Raw genomic sequence first — 16,457 nt, 5'->3', positions numbered from 1 at the left:
ACCAATCAAAATGCATGTTCATTTAAATGCAATGTGTGGACTTTTTACACCATTTCTCCTATTTCCATTTAGCAAAACTCACTTTTTTTTAACGAATACACCCACCCCATCCCTAAACCTAACCTTAGTGATTTATAGTGCATATACTCTTTATGAGCACATGCATTCCCTGGGATCGAACCCACGATCGCATGGTTGCATATTGTTATTGCAATGCTCTGCCAATTAAGCTACGCGAAACCCGAAATATGATGCAGATAAAAGGGAACAATGCATTAAAATGAAAATGTCCTGTTGTCGATAAGGGCGCAACTTTAGCAAACGCTCCTATGGGTCGTATTTCAGGGAAGTGACAAACGACCTATATGGTCGTATTGGTTGGAGAACATGTTGGACCAATCAGAGCAGAGCAGGCTCGAGGAAAGGAGGGATTTAGAGAGACTGAATCTTTGGATGAGTCTTTAAGAAATGAGGTGACGTGCAATGCATATTATGAGAAAATGAATGTGTATTTTGACCTTTGATGCATGTAAACCTGTCATAGGAGACCTCCAAAACAAAATTAAGAACTTTTAAAATAGCATAATAGGGACACTTTAATTAAATGTGTCATCATTGATTAATTCCCTATCAACATCTAAGTGTTAATTACTTCTTTGTGAGTCATACAGTTATTGCATATTAGTATACCGTATTTTAAAGTGTTACCGTTTCATCGCCATGATTATTGATAATATTTAAACCTTGAAATGTGAAAAAAATCCACTGAAGTCACCTTAAAAAATCAAGAAGAAGAAATAGGTACAAAAGAACAGAAAAAAACATCCTCTACTTTCCCAGAGAAAGATCCGTTTCCCTTTACGTTTGAATATCCTTGGTGTTTCGCATCTTTACTAATGATCCTTCATCAAACAGCCATTAAATTTTATTGAGTTTTTAGTCCAGCTTGAGCACAGTCATTGAATGAATGCATTATTACCAGCAGGATACTGGCATGGCACTGAGATTTGTTTGATATTTGAATAACAGCCTCACAGCATCTTCCACAGTAATGTTTAACAGTGGGGGTTTTCATTTAGTGTATAGCAGTCAAATCACTCAAATGACGTATTCACAAAATAGACAGACTGTTCTAATCAATATTAACATGGTCTAATCAAAATTCAGCTGTAGGCTTTTTGATGCATTGGGATCTTGAATATGACCGTTTGTGCATGCTAATAAATATACTGCGCTTTTATTATGATACATTTTCATTCTCAGTAAAGCACTCATGACAGGTTGAGAAACAGAATAAGTTTGTGTAACTTGGTGTGATGTGATGCCAATGAGGTCTTTAAATGAAGTTTTAGGGGTTGTGACACAACATGATTTATGTTGAAAGAAATGGTAAAAGAAGTTTGTTTTGATTTAAAAAATCCCATTTAACCCCAGAATGGTACTACTGATGCAAAGGTTATGGCTTTGATTTTTCGATTTATGAAACAACCTGCATTATAAATAAAGATGACTTGACTTGATTCCTATGGAAAATCACTATAAATTGCTTTGGATTAAAGTTTTTGCCAAAACTGAAACATTATTATCTATATCTGTTAAATTTTAGGAGGAATGTTCTTATTTGTCTTATACACACTTTGCTGATTGATTTAGTGTCCTAGAGTCTCAGCTGACATATTTTTATAGCTTATACTCTTGTCATGCACTAGATCAGGTGTGTAACTTTAGGACAAGAGCAGTGGTATAAACATGCAATTGAAAACATGGTTATTAAACACTGAATCTGAATCATTTCCAAAGTATAGTTTTAATAAGCAGCATGGTGATTTAACCCACAGCTTGGTCTTTTTAATTGCTTGTCTGTCAATCAGTCCGTTGACATGTCAGATTATTTCTTTGACACAAAAATATTTAAATTATTCATCACAACAAGAGAGCACTTGTGGAAAAATGATGATGTTACACTCATGTCCGACATCAAAGCAGCTGTCTTTCACAACCCCTCAACTTGTGATGCGTAATTAGTTTGTCTTGTCTATCTGTTAATTCTCCCTTTCTACTCTAATGAATATATTCATAACACTGAATGCATAATGTGCATAATCAATATTGAAGGGGAAGAAGTGGAGGCTATTATCACAAGTGAATGGTAGCAGGTTGCTAAGGAACAGAACACAGAGAGTGGCAGTAAGAAAGAAGTGTGCATTACACTTAAGTTAACACTTTGTAGTGTGCCTACTTTCATCATTTTGTATTTATTGTTTGAATAGTTTAAAATTGGTTGAACAGACCAACTTTACAGTCTTTCAGTAAACTAGACAGATTATCTTCTAAAGATTTCTAAAGCATTTGCAAAAAAAAAGTATGTTACTTTGATGTTTAAACATTTTAAAATTTTAAAATTATCTATTTGGTCAAATATATGCTATTTAAAATTTTTGTCATTTTCATTCACGTGTCATCAATAATGTTCTCATAGGTATTGGATGACAATGATGGCAACATTGACACCGGTGTATATGAGTTGATGGGCAGAGCAGGTATGTTAGTGAATATATGATGAATATTTTGATACTTAAACAATACTTAGACAAGTAGCAAGTGTAACATTGCTTTTATACAGTTCCATAAATAAAAAGTTAGTTTTTCTTAATTGCTTTTGGCTCTTTTTTAAATATTTTTTTCTTAACATTCTCTAAAGTTAACTATCAATGCAATTGTCACAACTGTTTTTTGTCGTCATTGTGTGATTCTTACTTGTCAAAATGTTAAAATGGTTTTTCACTATGGCAGTCAACCCTGGAAATGTTTCTTAGATATAACTTTAATTTTTGTTGAACTTTTTGTTGATATTTTTGAATAGTATATTAAGTAGTCAGTTTCGTGTAGTTGAATGATATTGTGCATCACAACAGAAGGTAAAAGTTTACTGGGAAAAGTCAATACTGTAGTACACATAAAAATAATATGCACATTTGTATGTATACAGTATTTACTTTGTTACACGTACACAGAACATTCCCATTTGCATGTCAATTTTACACATTTGTATACATGTATTACTTTTACATGTATTGAACAAAAAATTGTCAGAAATTGACTTGATTGGTTGATTGGTAAGATTGTGATTCCTATTTTATTACAATAGCAAGTCATTTGCCAATTTTGCACCATAAACATTCCATGTCATAGATATTTATAGATTATACATGTATGTTGACAGATTTTGACAACTAAATGGATGTGCATTTTGCATGTGATGATGACTCACTCGAAAGAATGTTTAGAAGATGTGACAATTTCACTGAGAATCAACTTGTCAGTTTTGATCAGAAAATCATGTGCATTTAGTTATTGAGAAAATACACACAAGAAACTAAACGTTCAAAACAAGAAACGTATTGTTTTGAGAAAATTTCAATTGAGAATTGATTCACTTTTTATACATAATATTGCCAGTTACATTGTTTATTTTTGCTTTGTCAGAGAAAATAGTTAAAAAAGAAGCCACAGCTGCTGTTCATCTCTGAGCAACACACAGTAGTGGTGTTTCACCATGAATGAGCGTTTTTGAACAGATTGAAAGAGTGAGTGATTCAATGGCTCATTCATTAAGACAGACATTTGAGTATTTCTCTGTTGGAAGACTGCGTCTTAGTAAGGCTGCATATCTTATTTGCCATAAAATCAAGAGTCATAGAAGGCCTTCTCAATTTGGAGGGTCCTTGAAAGGAAGCCTTCATTTCACTTCCTTTATTCTGTATATTTTGAAGTGTATCCTTCACATCCTCAAAAAACCCACAATCCTTTACACACTTTTCAGTCACGAAAAAGAATTTGTGGAGTCAGCTGGCCCAAGTTCATTATGAAATGCCAGTCAATAAATGTTTTCAGAGATTAATGCATTATATGTTCTTTTGCTGTGTTGTAAATGAATCATAATGCTAAACTACCCATTTTGTAAATTACCGTAAGACGGCAGATGGTTGGGTTGTCATTCACTGTATCATATTAATAGAAAGTCAGATAATATAAAGATTTTTTTTAGTATAAAGTATTTTTCAAAATGCATTTTTAATAGTGTTTTTGCACCGTGACCATGGGTGGCATAAACCTTTAGCCTGCGGACTTACTACACTGTCTTAATCTAGTGTTAAATGCTGAGAAGCAATCTAGCCTAGAAGCCTCTGGACTGGACTAGGAAGAACGCAGCCTCAATAGGATGCAGTTTTCCAAATGAGAAGCACCCCCATGGTGTGCCCATTGAATCAGTGTTTTGAATAAATTGGTTTAGTGAATGAAGAGATAAAGTCAGTTATCCACACCCACTGGTGTTACTTTGTAACCTGTAGAAAGAGTTGAAATCCCCACCACTATTGCACAGACTGACCATCTGTCTGGAACACGCAAGCACAGACAAGAAATTGACCCCTGCTGTTCTTTACACAGATAATCTTCGGGTGGCTTATCCTAATGAGGAACACCAAAACAGTGAAGATGAGAATGTCTATACTCCTCTGGGTAAAGATGAGGAAGAGTATGACACCATCTTAACATCCAGCAGCTCTGTAGCAATAGTGAACCGCCCCCCTGCACCGACCCCACGGCCTGATTCACTTCCCACCCCAGAGGACAAGACTCCCTTCATTGCACAAGGTTTGAATTTTCAATTTGAATTATGACTTCTGGGCAGTGTGTGTGCGTCATTGGCAGAGTGTTGGGGAAAGTTACTTTTAAAAGTAATGCATTACAATATTGCGTTACTCCCTAAAAAAGTAACATTGCGTTACTTAGTTACTTTTTATGAAAAGTAATGCATTACATTACTTTTGTGTTACTTTTTCTCATCTGGGTTGTTTGTTTGTTTTTGTAACAACAAAAAAGTCCTATTTTTGGCAAATGTAAAGGCCCTTTTATACCAAAAGTGAAATGAATAATGCTGGGTACACACTGCAAGATAATCGGCTGATTTTGAGTCGATTTCTCCCCTTCTGACATTCCTAGGTATGTCCCGATTATCTTGATGGCTCTACAGATTATCTTATCAGATTTTCCTGTGGTGTGAGGTGTGTTAAGAGTGGCTGAATCTGCTCGGAAGAATGTCGGAGGCGCCCCGATCGCGAATCGTATATATTCAACATGAATCCTGAAGTGTGGGGGGAACCCCGAGGACAAACGCGTGCACGCTATCTAGATTTTGACGTGAAACGAAACAATATCCAATCAGAAAGCGAGCTGATAAAAGACAGAAGCATAACAAAGAGAGTCTCGAGAGATTTTGCGAGATTTCTCATGTTCACAGTCGGGACTATGGTTGAAAAATCTGTTTGTGTGTGGTGTGCTGTGTTTGTCACATCATGGCACACCACACACTATAGGAGCAAATCGGTTAAATCTAGGATTTTTTGTCCTCATGTGTGTGGTCTCTCACACTTTGAAAATCTTATAAGTTTTCAAAAATCTTTTAGTGTGTACCCAGCATAAGCCTCAGGCTGAAAGAAATGCAAATTCACACCTGTACAGTAGAGGGCGCAGTTCAAACAAGCCTTTCAGCTGTGCTGCTATTCTGTAATACAGAAGAATAGGATGCAGGATAAGAAGTAAATGAGTAAATTTATGCTCACATTTAGTCTAGAACTACAATAACCATCATGTTTATACAGCGCACACAACACCTCTGCACTTACTCCCGATTTCTCTGAACATGGGGACAGGAGAGCTGTCAGTCAATAAATGGGAAAACAAAGTAACTTGGATTACTTATTTGAAAAAGTAACTCAGATATTTTGTTGTAAATTTAAAAGTAATGCGTTACTTTACTAGTTACTTGAAAAAAGTAATCTGATTACGTAAATCGCGTTACTTGTAATGCTTTACCCCCAACACTAATCATTGGCCAGTTGAGGACCTTTAATGGATTGGAGATACTGACAGCAAATTCACTTATTTCATGCACTTGTGAGCATTTTAACAAACATCAGTGTCTGTTGTGACATTAAAACGTATTAAAAGCTAAAGCTGGTCTAAATGATTTCTTCAATAAAAACACAGAGCTTCCATTACAATGGACGGTGTCGCTGTGCTGGCCCAGTTCAGTCAGTTCTCAGTGTTTATAAATACTTAATAACATTTCAGACTGTTATTTGCTCTCTAATCCTTTATTATACTGAGAGAAAAGAGACCTTAATATGGACCATTCATCACAGGCAGCAATCTTAAATGTTCAATTTTAGTTTCATTAATAATTCAATTAGATGAAGGTGCCAAGTGACTTGTATTGTTAGAGCTTTATAAATCATTTACGCACTCCTGGAGCTGTATTCGTAAAGCATCAAATAAGCAGTGCTCTTGCTAGATCACAATCACTTCAGCTTCATCCGTTGATCTCATGAACAACAGTATCCGATCCTTGTTAGACATTCCTTACAAATTCACAGCATGATTCCAGAAAGCACTCATGCCTTATTTTTGTGAAACAATACAACACACAATTCCTACATCACCTTTGACCAGCGCTCACAGAGGAGCAATTGCTTAGCAACTAAAACTTACGACACATCAAGCTTCTAACAAGTGTCCACAGCCATGTCTCTAGCTAACTGTATCTGTGAGTATGAGCCAGTGTATGTGTCATTTGGACGACACTGTAAGGCAAAGCAACAAGATATATTTACAACACTATCAGAGGCTATTTTACATGAAACAGATGGTAACTAGCTAGTGTTGCTATGGCTGTCTTGTAATAGCCTCGTATTTCATATTTTAATGCAGAGTAGATGAAAACATATGCACTGCAATGACTCACATTCAGATCTATCTATCTATCTATCTATCTATAGTAGTGTCCCTATCTGCCTGTCTGTCTACAATTATCTATCTTTTTGTCTTTTTTCAGATTTTGAATTATCTGTTTTAGAAGTTCAGTACTGATTTTTTTTTTTTTTTTTTTTTGACAATCAAAATCTCGGCTAAGGTTTCATGTTCGACTGAAAGATGAGGAGAATAAATAAGTAGGTATTGAAAAGCCTCTTCATCAAAGAGGAATGATGGACAAAAAAGGAGGTCAAAGATATGTGCTATTTTTGCAGTATACTGTAGTTATTATCAGCTTCTCTCTGAAATCCCCTCCTTCTGATGAACAAACTCCTTTTGTACTGACACAGACGTCACAATAGGCCTACATCAAATTCATATTGACAGGGCATTCATATTTATATCATGAAGGGAGTCTTGATAGTTCATTTTACCACTTATGTTTAGCGAAAGATTAGAAAGAATAGCATGGACCAGTTTAAATTACCTAATATATTTCACATATATAATCAGAGCACATTTAATACAGTGTGCACAATGTTCAAAGCAAAATTAAACAGCTCGAGGCATGTTATTTTCCATAAACCATGTATTAAACCCATTACATGAGTGGTTGAAACTGAAGAAACCAAGTACATCATTTACTCTGTTCACAGATTGTTGAAGGGCCACAAGTCTTTAGGGTGTACGGACCGCTACTGTTTTAGAGTCATATTTCCCTGTCGTTATGCTGTGTGGCAGTGCTGCAGTAAGCAAGATGAGTGTGTGTGTGTGTGTGTGTGTGTGTGTGTGTGTGTGTGTGTATGTTGGGTTCAGTGGGGGTTGGGAAGAGTTTATCAGTGAGTCTCTCTGCTGGGAATACTGTTGTCATAATGAGCTGGTCTTTACATTGAGAGCGAGGATGGGGGACAGGATCTGATGCATTGTGACAGCTCCATTTGATGCACATCTCTCATTCACCTGTCCAAAAAAATAATGGACATAACAAAGAGGTTATTATTATTGTAATAACAAGATAAATCAGGGTTAAGCTCTGCTCACTGCAACATATGTGCATGCATACACACACACACACACACGTTGGGTTTACGTGTTTTATGGGGACTTTCCATAGACATAATGATTTTTATACTGTACAAACTGTATATTCTATCCCCAAACCCTACCTCTAAACACAACCATCACAGAAAACGTTCTGCATTCTTACATTTTCAAAAAAACACCATTCTGTATGATTTATAATCTGTTTTCCTAATTGGGATGAAAAAACGTAACGTAGGATTTACTCCCCCCCCCACCACACACACACACACACACACACACACACACACACACACACACACACACACACACACACACACACACACACCCACCCACCAGTTAGACCACTATGACAACATCTGCAACCAATCAGAGTAGGGGCCAAGTAGGGTCAGCATTGCGCATTACACATGTTTTCCATCTCTCTTATTCCACAACATGAAAATACTAAGGGCAAGAAAGCAAGATTTTTCCATCCATTTCTACAGAGGGTCTTTCGCCTACGCACTGATCAGATTTCTTCGCCTACTCAGGAGGTAGAGAGCCTCCAGGGGAGGGGCCAGTGTGTGCTGTGCTTTTGGACTCAAACTACAGCAACTTGGACTTCACAAGTGTAACGAAACCCATGATAACAGAGAATGAAAGCCAGCACCATTGGTTTTCTCAGGGGACGATGACAGAATAAAAAAAAAAGGATTCCCAAGTATGCAGGATTGCCGCATAAAATTCTCCATTATTGCAGCTACTTTTGAAATCTATGTTGAATGGGATGCTGGGACATTGTGGTGCTCTTCATTAGTATGTTATAAGGCAGTGGTTCTGTGGTTGTATGTTTCCCTTATATGACACACTCAGTTCAGTTCATGGAACTCTTTCCTAAAGAGCTGATGATCTGAATCAGGTGTGTTAAATGAAGAAGATATACAAAATGTGTAGAGCAGCTGAGTTGAGAACCACCGTGAACCATGACAAAAAGATAAGGTTCGAAGTTGTACAGCAGTGTGACACAGAAAGCATGCAGCATATTGATCAGTTTCATCAATGACAGCATCCTTCACTTTAATTCCATGTGCTTGCCCTCATTGATCTCATTGGGCCTTATTTCTATTCGTATGAGAGTTGTGAGAATGCTTCATGTTGATCTGGGGGCATAGAATTAAACATTTGATTATTATCCAATATTGTCACGCCTCATATCTTGGAACAGAATTCATGCTGTTTGTTGTCATACTGGGAGAGCTGAATGTTTTTGAACACATGCCTCCACCTTGTGGACTTTCCAGGATAATGCAGACTCATTCTCAGATGTGTTTGGTACACTGATGCAGTGTGGAAGCAATAACTGCAACTATAATAGTTCTGTATTTATGTGATTTTTTTAACAGTATTCCAAAAGAAAAAGTCCCAAGGAGATGCTGAAACACTATACTCTCTTCCCACAAGACAGGGTGAGATTTGTTTGTCTGAAAATGGAATAGTTTTATATACACTATAAAATGACATGAGATTTCATGGTTTTCATGTGCTGTAAGCCTTTAATTTTCTTACTGTGTTTAAATAACTAAATATTGTTAAATCACACAGTTAACATTTTAACTGCTTTGTGGTCTTCATTGTGACAGCGAGGCAAAGGGATAGCATCTCGTCCACTTATGACACCTTTGTGCCCAGTCAGCCACCAGGACTGGACGAGCTGATCAGACTTCAGGAGGAGGTAAAGATGGGCACTCTAAGTATAGATGATGCTCTGGACCGATTCAATGACTGGCAAAGGCTTCAGAGAGGAACGGACAGTGTCCAACAGGTGATGAAAGCAAATCTATTTCAAAAACATATTTAGGTGTTTCTTCAATACGTTTGACCCTGTGGTCTTTTAAAATATCTCTCTTTAAAGCATCACAATATAACTAGTTTGTGTATTATAGTAATATAATAATATTTAATAAATGTCATTTCAATCACATATTAAATCTTGTATAATATATTCATATTTTTATCTTGAATTTCTTGGGAAAGAGTTTCTTAGATAATTTTAATTAGACCTTCATATAACAAAAAAATAATAACTTTTAAAGGTTTATTTCTCCCAAAAATGAAAATTCTGTCATTAATTACTCACCCTCATGTTGTTCCACACTCGTAAGACCTTCGTTAATATTAAGATATTTTTGATGCCTGCACTGACAGCAAGTTAATTTAGACTTTCAAATGCCCAGAAAGACTAAAAACATATTAAAACAGTTCATGTGACTGCAGTGGTTCAACCTTAATCTTATGAAGCGACAAGAATACTTTTTGTGTGTCAAAAAAACAAAATAACGACTTTATTCAACAATATCTAGTGAAGGGCGATTTCAAAACACTGCTTCATGAAGCTTCAAAGCTTTATGACGTAACGAAGCCTCGTTTACTGAAATCACATAACTGATTCGTAAAGCTTTGAATCCGAGTAATTAATGACAGAATTTTAATTTTTGGGTGAACTTACCCTTTAATACAAATCACTTCTACGACATAAAAGTGCCTGTAGGTGAAGAAACACTATAATCAAATTGCATTTAAACAATTGTATTGTCATATTAAAGTTAAAACATAAGGAAAGAATGGAATAAAACATTTCTACCTGACAACAGAGAGGCATGCAACATATAGCAGGTACAAATATAATATATACAAGGACTGTAAATGTGCTGCTAACACTTTATTTTGATGTTCCCGCAAAAGACATTCTACCAACTAAGTGTAACTATGCAAGTACATGTCAACTTATTCTACTAACCATAACACCTAACAGTCTACTAATACTCTAATGAGAGTTGCAAAATAATAGTTCATTATATTTACTTTAAACTACCTACAAATTAATTTTTGAATCCTCTTGGCATGAATAGTGCCTTGTGCCTAAAAAGTGCATATTAAAGCCTGTTCAACAAATTGTTTTCCACAGGAGAAAATACAGCAACTGAGGGAAAGCATCGTCAGCAACAGAGAGGATGATGAAAGTGTCTATGGTAGGTTTATTGCATCTGCTCGATAAATTTGAGATAAATCGTTCATAAAATATGTGTATAAAAAGACTTCAAGTCTGATACAAAGGCCCCAGAAATTTCTCTTTGATGCTTCCAAGAGTTTACAAAAATATGTTATTATAAGTTCTGACTGGACAGACATCAAAAGCCTGTTTCTCTGCTTGTGTTGTTCATTCTGCACAATAATTAATCAATCTCAAAATAGAGCCAGAGCCAATCAGTTGAGAAAACATCTCATGGATCAGCTACCTTAATGTAAAGACTACAGTAAGAATACAACAGAAGAAAAGAAAGCAAGACGGAATGGAAATGTATAGTATGTGAGTTAACAGGCCTTTTTCCTCTCCATCAGATAAAATCAGCATCATTCATCACACGCCAAGTAAGTGCCCTGCCATGAAAGCAAAAAAACTTTCTTTGTTGCTGTTACTTTATCTCTGTATCTGTCTCCTCCATATCTGTGGCAATGAGGCTTTTGTGTCTCAGGGGACCTGTTAGTGAGAAGAATGGCTTATACACAAGTCCTTTAGTCTCTGTGTCTGGAAGTCTTTGAGAAGCCACATTACCTTCTATGCTACTGTACTAGTGTTTTTGCAATTTATGTGACTATCAGAGTATCATCTAAAGCCAGCCACCCCTTGCTAAGCTCTGTATACTCATGATAAAAGTGTCTGATAGTTTAGTGAAGGGCTGAGGTGGGGAAGTTTCCCTGTGATGCTGAATGTATGTGTGTATATATGAATATATATATTCTGTATAGCTGCGTCTGCAAATGAGTGTCGAAGATCGAGCCAGCAACTGGACACAGAATTCTACAGTAAACCTCTTAAAGGACAGAATGTGAGTGTATGAGGGACATTTTGTACATGTACTGTTCCTCAAGTAGGCTATACTATAATACTTTGAGCTAGCAGATTGTTTTACCCAGTAAGTTGACTTATATTTCATCTGCTCTTTTTTAATAGTTATATTTATTCAGGAAGGCAGACAAGTAAAAGTAAGTATCATACAAACCATTTATAATTTTCTTTAAATAAAAATATGCACATAGTGAGTTTGTAAGTTTTATTGAATAGTGAGCCAAAACATGACACATCTGTAATGCAGTAAGTGCCACAATGTGTCCTTTATTGATTTTTTGTTTTGTTTTTGGTCTTATTTCAGTTATCCTGTTTGAGGAAACACTGAATGCTGCTCTGAAGAAATGCACTAAACAGGAACTGATACATTGTAGTTAATATTAAAACAATCTCACGGCAATTTGTGTCTAATTTGTATGGATGCGTACAATCCCAAATTCTTTAGGGTTAGGGGTGGAACGTCATACTTTTTTTTTTTTTTTCCTAAAAATCATACGTTATCATATGAATCACTTCGTACAAATTCAAAGTGTCACCATGTAAAACAGTTGCATTTTCTCATGAGATCGGGTTGGTTAATATCCAGTCTGTCAGACTCTTAGTCATATCCCACTGTGCACTATTTTACTATCCCACTATTTGTTCTTTTTGTTTTTTTGTTTTTTTACTGAATGCCTTATAACATTAAAGGTGATTGAATTATCAAGGCTTTAATAGCATTATATATATATATATATAAGATCTTTTTGTAGCCTTCACCACCACTGTTTACTTAATATTATTTACACAATATATTTATAATTTCTTTAAAATGTTGTCAAATTTATAATTTATATTCAATAAAAAACATTCAACTTTAGATTCTACAATTATTAATGATGAGGATCATGTCTTTTTAATGTTTTCTGTCTCATGGTTTTAAAGATATTTTTGTTACATTGCATGTTCTGGTCCTAAGGGGGTGCTGTGCTACTAAGCATAGCAATCGGTGTTCCGGTATACGCAGATCTCTCATATTGTATTGATGGGCATTTTGATAGACAAAAACAAAGCCATTGCACATCCCATTGTCCCAGTGGACCTCTCAGTACCATACGGATCACTGATTGTAAGTAAGGACACAAACAAGCGTCTGGGAGAAAGCAACTACAGAAGTGAGGTCTTCCCACACGCCGCTTCAGTGTCAGGGGACACGGATCTAATGCGGATCTGCGATTCGAGGCAAAACCCCGGGAGCGGCGCTGCTAACCCGCTCTGCCTGCCAACCCTAGCAGCTGGACACATTTGCATTATCAATCATGCTCTTTGTGAATAATATGTATTAAAGCCTTGCTGCTCCGCAGTGCTTGGATGAGCCAGTTCTGCCTCCAGAGATGATTCGGCTCCTGCAGCCCTGGTGGCATTTGTGCCGTGTGTTTGCCTGTCACCTGCTGCTCTGGGAAAGAGACAGGCTTTCTGATCCACGGCTGGATCAAGCTTTGACATTCCTTCTTCAACTATAAGAGCATTCCATTCAGTATAAAAGATGCCCCACCAGCCTGAACAGGAAAGGGATGAACGCAGACCCTCCATCTTGTATGACATTAGATCTCATTCAGTTCTCTTGCAAGAGAAATATCAATCGGCAGCATCTAATCACCACTGTTAGTTGCCAAAATAAATATGATTATTTATACCGCTAGTCCTTGGCCTCTTATGGAAATTAACATCAGGAGCTCTCACTTTTCTCAAGCTGGAAGAGAGATGATAAACCCTACACAAAGGATTAAGTCTTCCCTGAAGTATAGAGCTTTATCAGGGGGAGTGAAGGGCAGGATTAGGATTCAAATGCACCAACAATACTCTCATAATACCACAAACTGATAGAGATCCAACCCAGCTGAGGCTCACTGTCGACTGCAAAACCGATGGTAAACCCAGACCTTACCTCCGTCATTTGTCAGCCATTCCCTTTTTTATGATTTGTGATTTGATTTGATTAACTAACCTTTCCAGATGTCTGTGGTAAAAAAGCAATTGCTAGTTTATGTAAAATCCTAGTTCCCGCAGTTTTTTGTGTAACAGATGCCCATGGGTCCACGAAAACAATTGCACACAAAAATGCACTCTAGTCCCTGTCCCTGGGATTAATACCCAGAATTATACACAGCTGCTTCCCCTTTGCACCCTAATAAAAATCAGGCAATTTCACAGCCAGTGGCATTCTTTCATCCCATAATCCCCCTGCATGTGTACAGTATATGTGACCCTCCTCAACAAGGGCCAAGGCCGCTGTCGGGGTACCTCCGGTTGGTAAGAAGAGCTTTGATTTGGGGTTCCTGCCTGGGAAGAACCAAGCCGTTAAACGGAGTCCACAACAGCAGGATCCCAACACTCTCAGCCCCCCATTCTGCCTTTACGCTCACCAGCACATCCAAATGCATTGAAATGAGTCGCATGGAACTACATTTCCAGAGTTAAAGCAGGTTTCAAATGAGACACAAACAGTGCACTGATTCACACAGCTCTTATTAGTGTAAATGGCACTCTTCATTAACATGTTGCTAATGGTTTGTCCTCTTAATGCTGAGTGTTTGTAATGCTAAGGACAATGCATGGAGTGATTGCCAATCAGCAGATACAAGAGCCAGGTGTCCTCTGAGTGCGTTAGTCCCAACTGCTCCTCAACAGATGTTTAACACAGGACTTTGCTGAAGTACTGGCAGAGAGAAAATCATCAAGAGTAAGGCACTGACCTAACTTTTCACTTGTCATTCTAATGCAATGCGTATAACATACTTGATATTCCCAAACTCCCACAACTTGCTTGTTATAATAGCTAAGTTATCAAGTGCCTGAGTCATTTGTTACAGTATGTAAAAGACCTACAAATCTCCCTTTTAAAGCAAACTAAAGGTGCATAAGTCTTACGCTTGGCAAAATAAACACAGCATTAATCAAGCCTAAAAGAGGAGAAATTAAATCCCTGGGGCTAAATGTGTTACCTGTTAGGAAACCTGAAAGATCAAATACAGCTGGGCACAACTGTCTCACCTCTTTCAAAAAATAATACCTAGCTAAAGAAGAAAAACAAGATAACCATCAATTTACATATTCTGTAGATAGAAGATCACTGTGGGTCAAATCTATCTACATTTCAAATATACAGATTAAAATAATTCCGCTGCAAAACAGCAGGAAAGTAGTTGCAAAAAATCTGTTGTGATTTAATCCCTCAACCTTTCCCCTGGGTGTTCCAGCTGGGCTTTTAATCTCTGCCTGTGCTTCCTTTTGTAAACCTGTCGCAGGCACAGGAGAAGCAGGGACTATCATTCAGTAAGTCCCTCTCAAGCACTTTCTAAAATGTCAGCGGCCCCCCAGTGGAACGTTTCAATCCTCCATCTCCTCTCTCGCCCTGGTTTTGGTGTTTTGGTGCCCCCTTCCAGAGCTACTCCATTCCCCAAAGGGCAAAACAGCATCTGGTGCAAGGGCAAAGGTACACAGGACAGCGCGGCCCCTGCCGACCCCTTGCCTGTCTGATCAAGGGCCAAAAGAGACCCCTGGAGTGTGGCTGTACCCTTGAGTCTGTGGCTGAAAGCTTCTGTGCTGGAGCTTTGGGTAGATTAGCAGCACTGTTCCCTAATGCAGAGCCTTTGTGCAGCAGCGCCCAGGCGAGGCCAAGCTGTCCGCGGCCACAGGGATGCAGTAATTCCGCCGCAGGTCAGCAGCTCTGCATTTTTAAGCAGCTCCTAAAAAGGTCACTTCCTCCGAGGCGAAGCCAGAACACTATCTCTATGGAAACCCGGTGACTTGCGTCCCCCACCAAAGTCGGCTCCCAGATTGAATCAAAGGCTACGATGATAAACAGGGATGGCTAAAGGCTTTATCTTTTATTTGCGCTCCGCTTCTTCTAAGAGGGAGTTGAGTCTTTGAAGCTGATGGTTGTGTTTTTGCAAGGATGTTTTGACTGCTTGATGTCCTCATGAAGGGCTGTGGTGTGTTGGGGGAGGGTTGATTTATATGTTTTTATAAGAGTCTTAGTGATTGAACAAATACTGTAAAGCATGAAAGGGTCGATTGCAGAACATATTTATTTTTAATAAATGCTTGGACCATTTCCAGACCTTGTGGATGTTGAAGTTCTGCATGTAATGAATGTAGACTGAAAGTTTGCTTGGCTTTGTAATATTTATACTCTTTCCGAGAGAGCTTACCCATGCCAAATGCCAAGGTGCTCCAGGCTCATCTTAAAGCTAGGGTGTGCAGTTTCGCAGAGGCTAGCAATAGCAAGCTAGCTTTGAAAACAAAAGATCCTACCCTCCCTTCAGAGCGTTCTTCAAAGCCACGCCTCCTCCAAAATACGTGCGCAGCCAGAGCAGAGTCTGCAAAGTGTCACAAAAAAGAAACGTCCTGTTGCATTCTACATGTTATCACTTCTTTTTGAGTCTCTCCATCAGTAGCCGCTTTTCCACTGTCGGGCCAGTGTGAGCCAGGGCTTTCAGTGGGCCAGGCTAGGCTAATAGCCCCGGACTTGTAGCACCGAGCCCCAAATCACGCTGCATTTCCACCGTCGGGCCAGAAGCTCGCAGCGCTTCACTAAAACCCGCCCGTAACACGCCTCTCTGGAACAACGTCACACAAACCTGTCATTTCACAAACAAATGGGAGTTTTATCAGAAAAATAATCAGAAAGAAATCACTGGAAACTAGCGAGATTGTAAAGTGAACATGATAA

General features: G+C 38.0%; 1 protein-coding gene across 1 annotated transcript in view; it reads left to right on the top strand.

Annotated features, from left to right (window-relative positions):
- LOC127516682 (B-cell scaffold protein with ankyrin repeats-like) overlaps window positions 1–16,175 on the top strand; it is a 45,172-nt gene extending 28,997 nt beyond the window's left edge. Inside the window, exons 8-16 of the mRNA XM_051901502.1 lie at window positions 2,480–2,540; window positions 4,450–4,656; window positions 9,240–9,302; window positions 9,477–9,658; window positions 10,802–10,865; window positions 11,236–11,265; window positions 11,644–11,723; window positions 11,849–11,880; window positions 12,048–16,175. Of these exons, the coding sequence (XP_051757462.1) occupies window positions 2,480–2,540; window positions 4,450–4,656; window positions 9,240–9,302; window positions 9,477–9,658; window positions 10,802–10,865; window positions 11,236–11,265; window positions 11,644–11,723; window positions 11,849–11,878 (717 nt within the window). The 3' untranslated portion in view covers window positions 11,879–11,880; window positions 12,048–16,175. The remainder of the gene's footprint in view (window positions 1–2,479; window positions 2,541–4,449; window positions 4,657–9,239; window positions 9,303–9,476; window positions 9,659–10,801; window positions 10,866–11,235; window positions 11,266–11,643; window positions 11,724–11,848; window positions 11,881–12,047) is intronic.
- The last annotated feature ends 282 nt before the right edge of the window (window positions 16,176–16,457 follow it).

Source organism: Ctenopharyngodon idella, chromosome 7 (assembly GCF_019924925.1).
Source record: "Ctenopharyngodon idella isolate HZGC_01 chromosome 7, HZGC01, whole genome shotgun sequence".
In the NCBI taxonomy this organism is placed as follows: Eukaryota; Metazoa; Chordata; class Actinopteri; order Cypriniformes; family Xenocyprididae; genus Ctenopharyngodon; species Ctenopharyngodon idella.
This window is presented reverse-complemented; position numbering and strand designations above follow the sequence as displayed.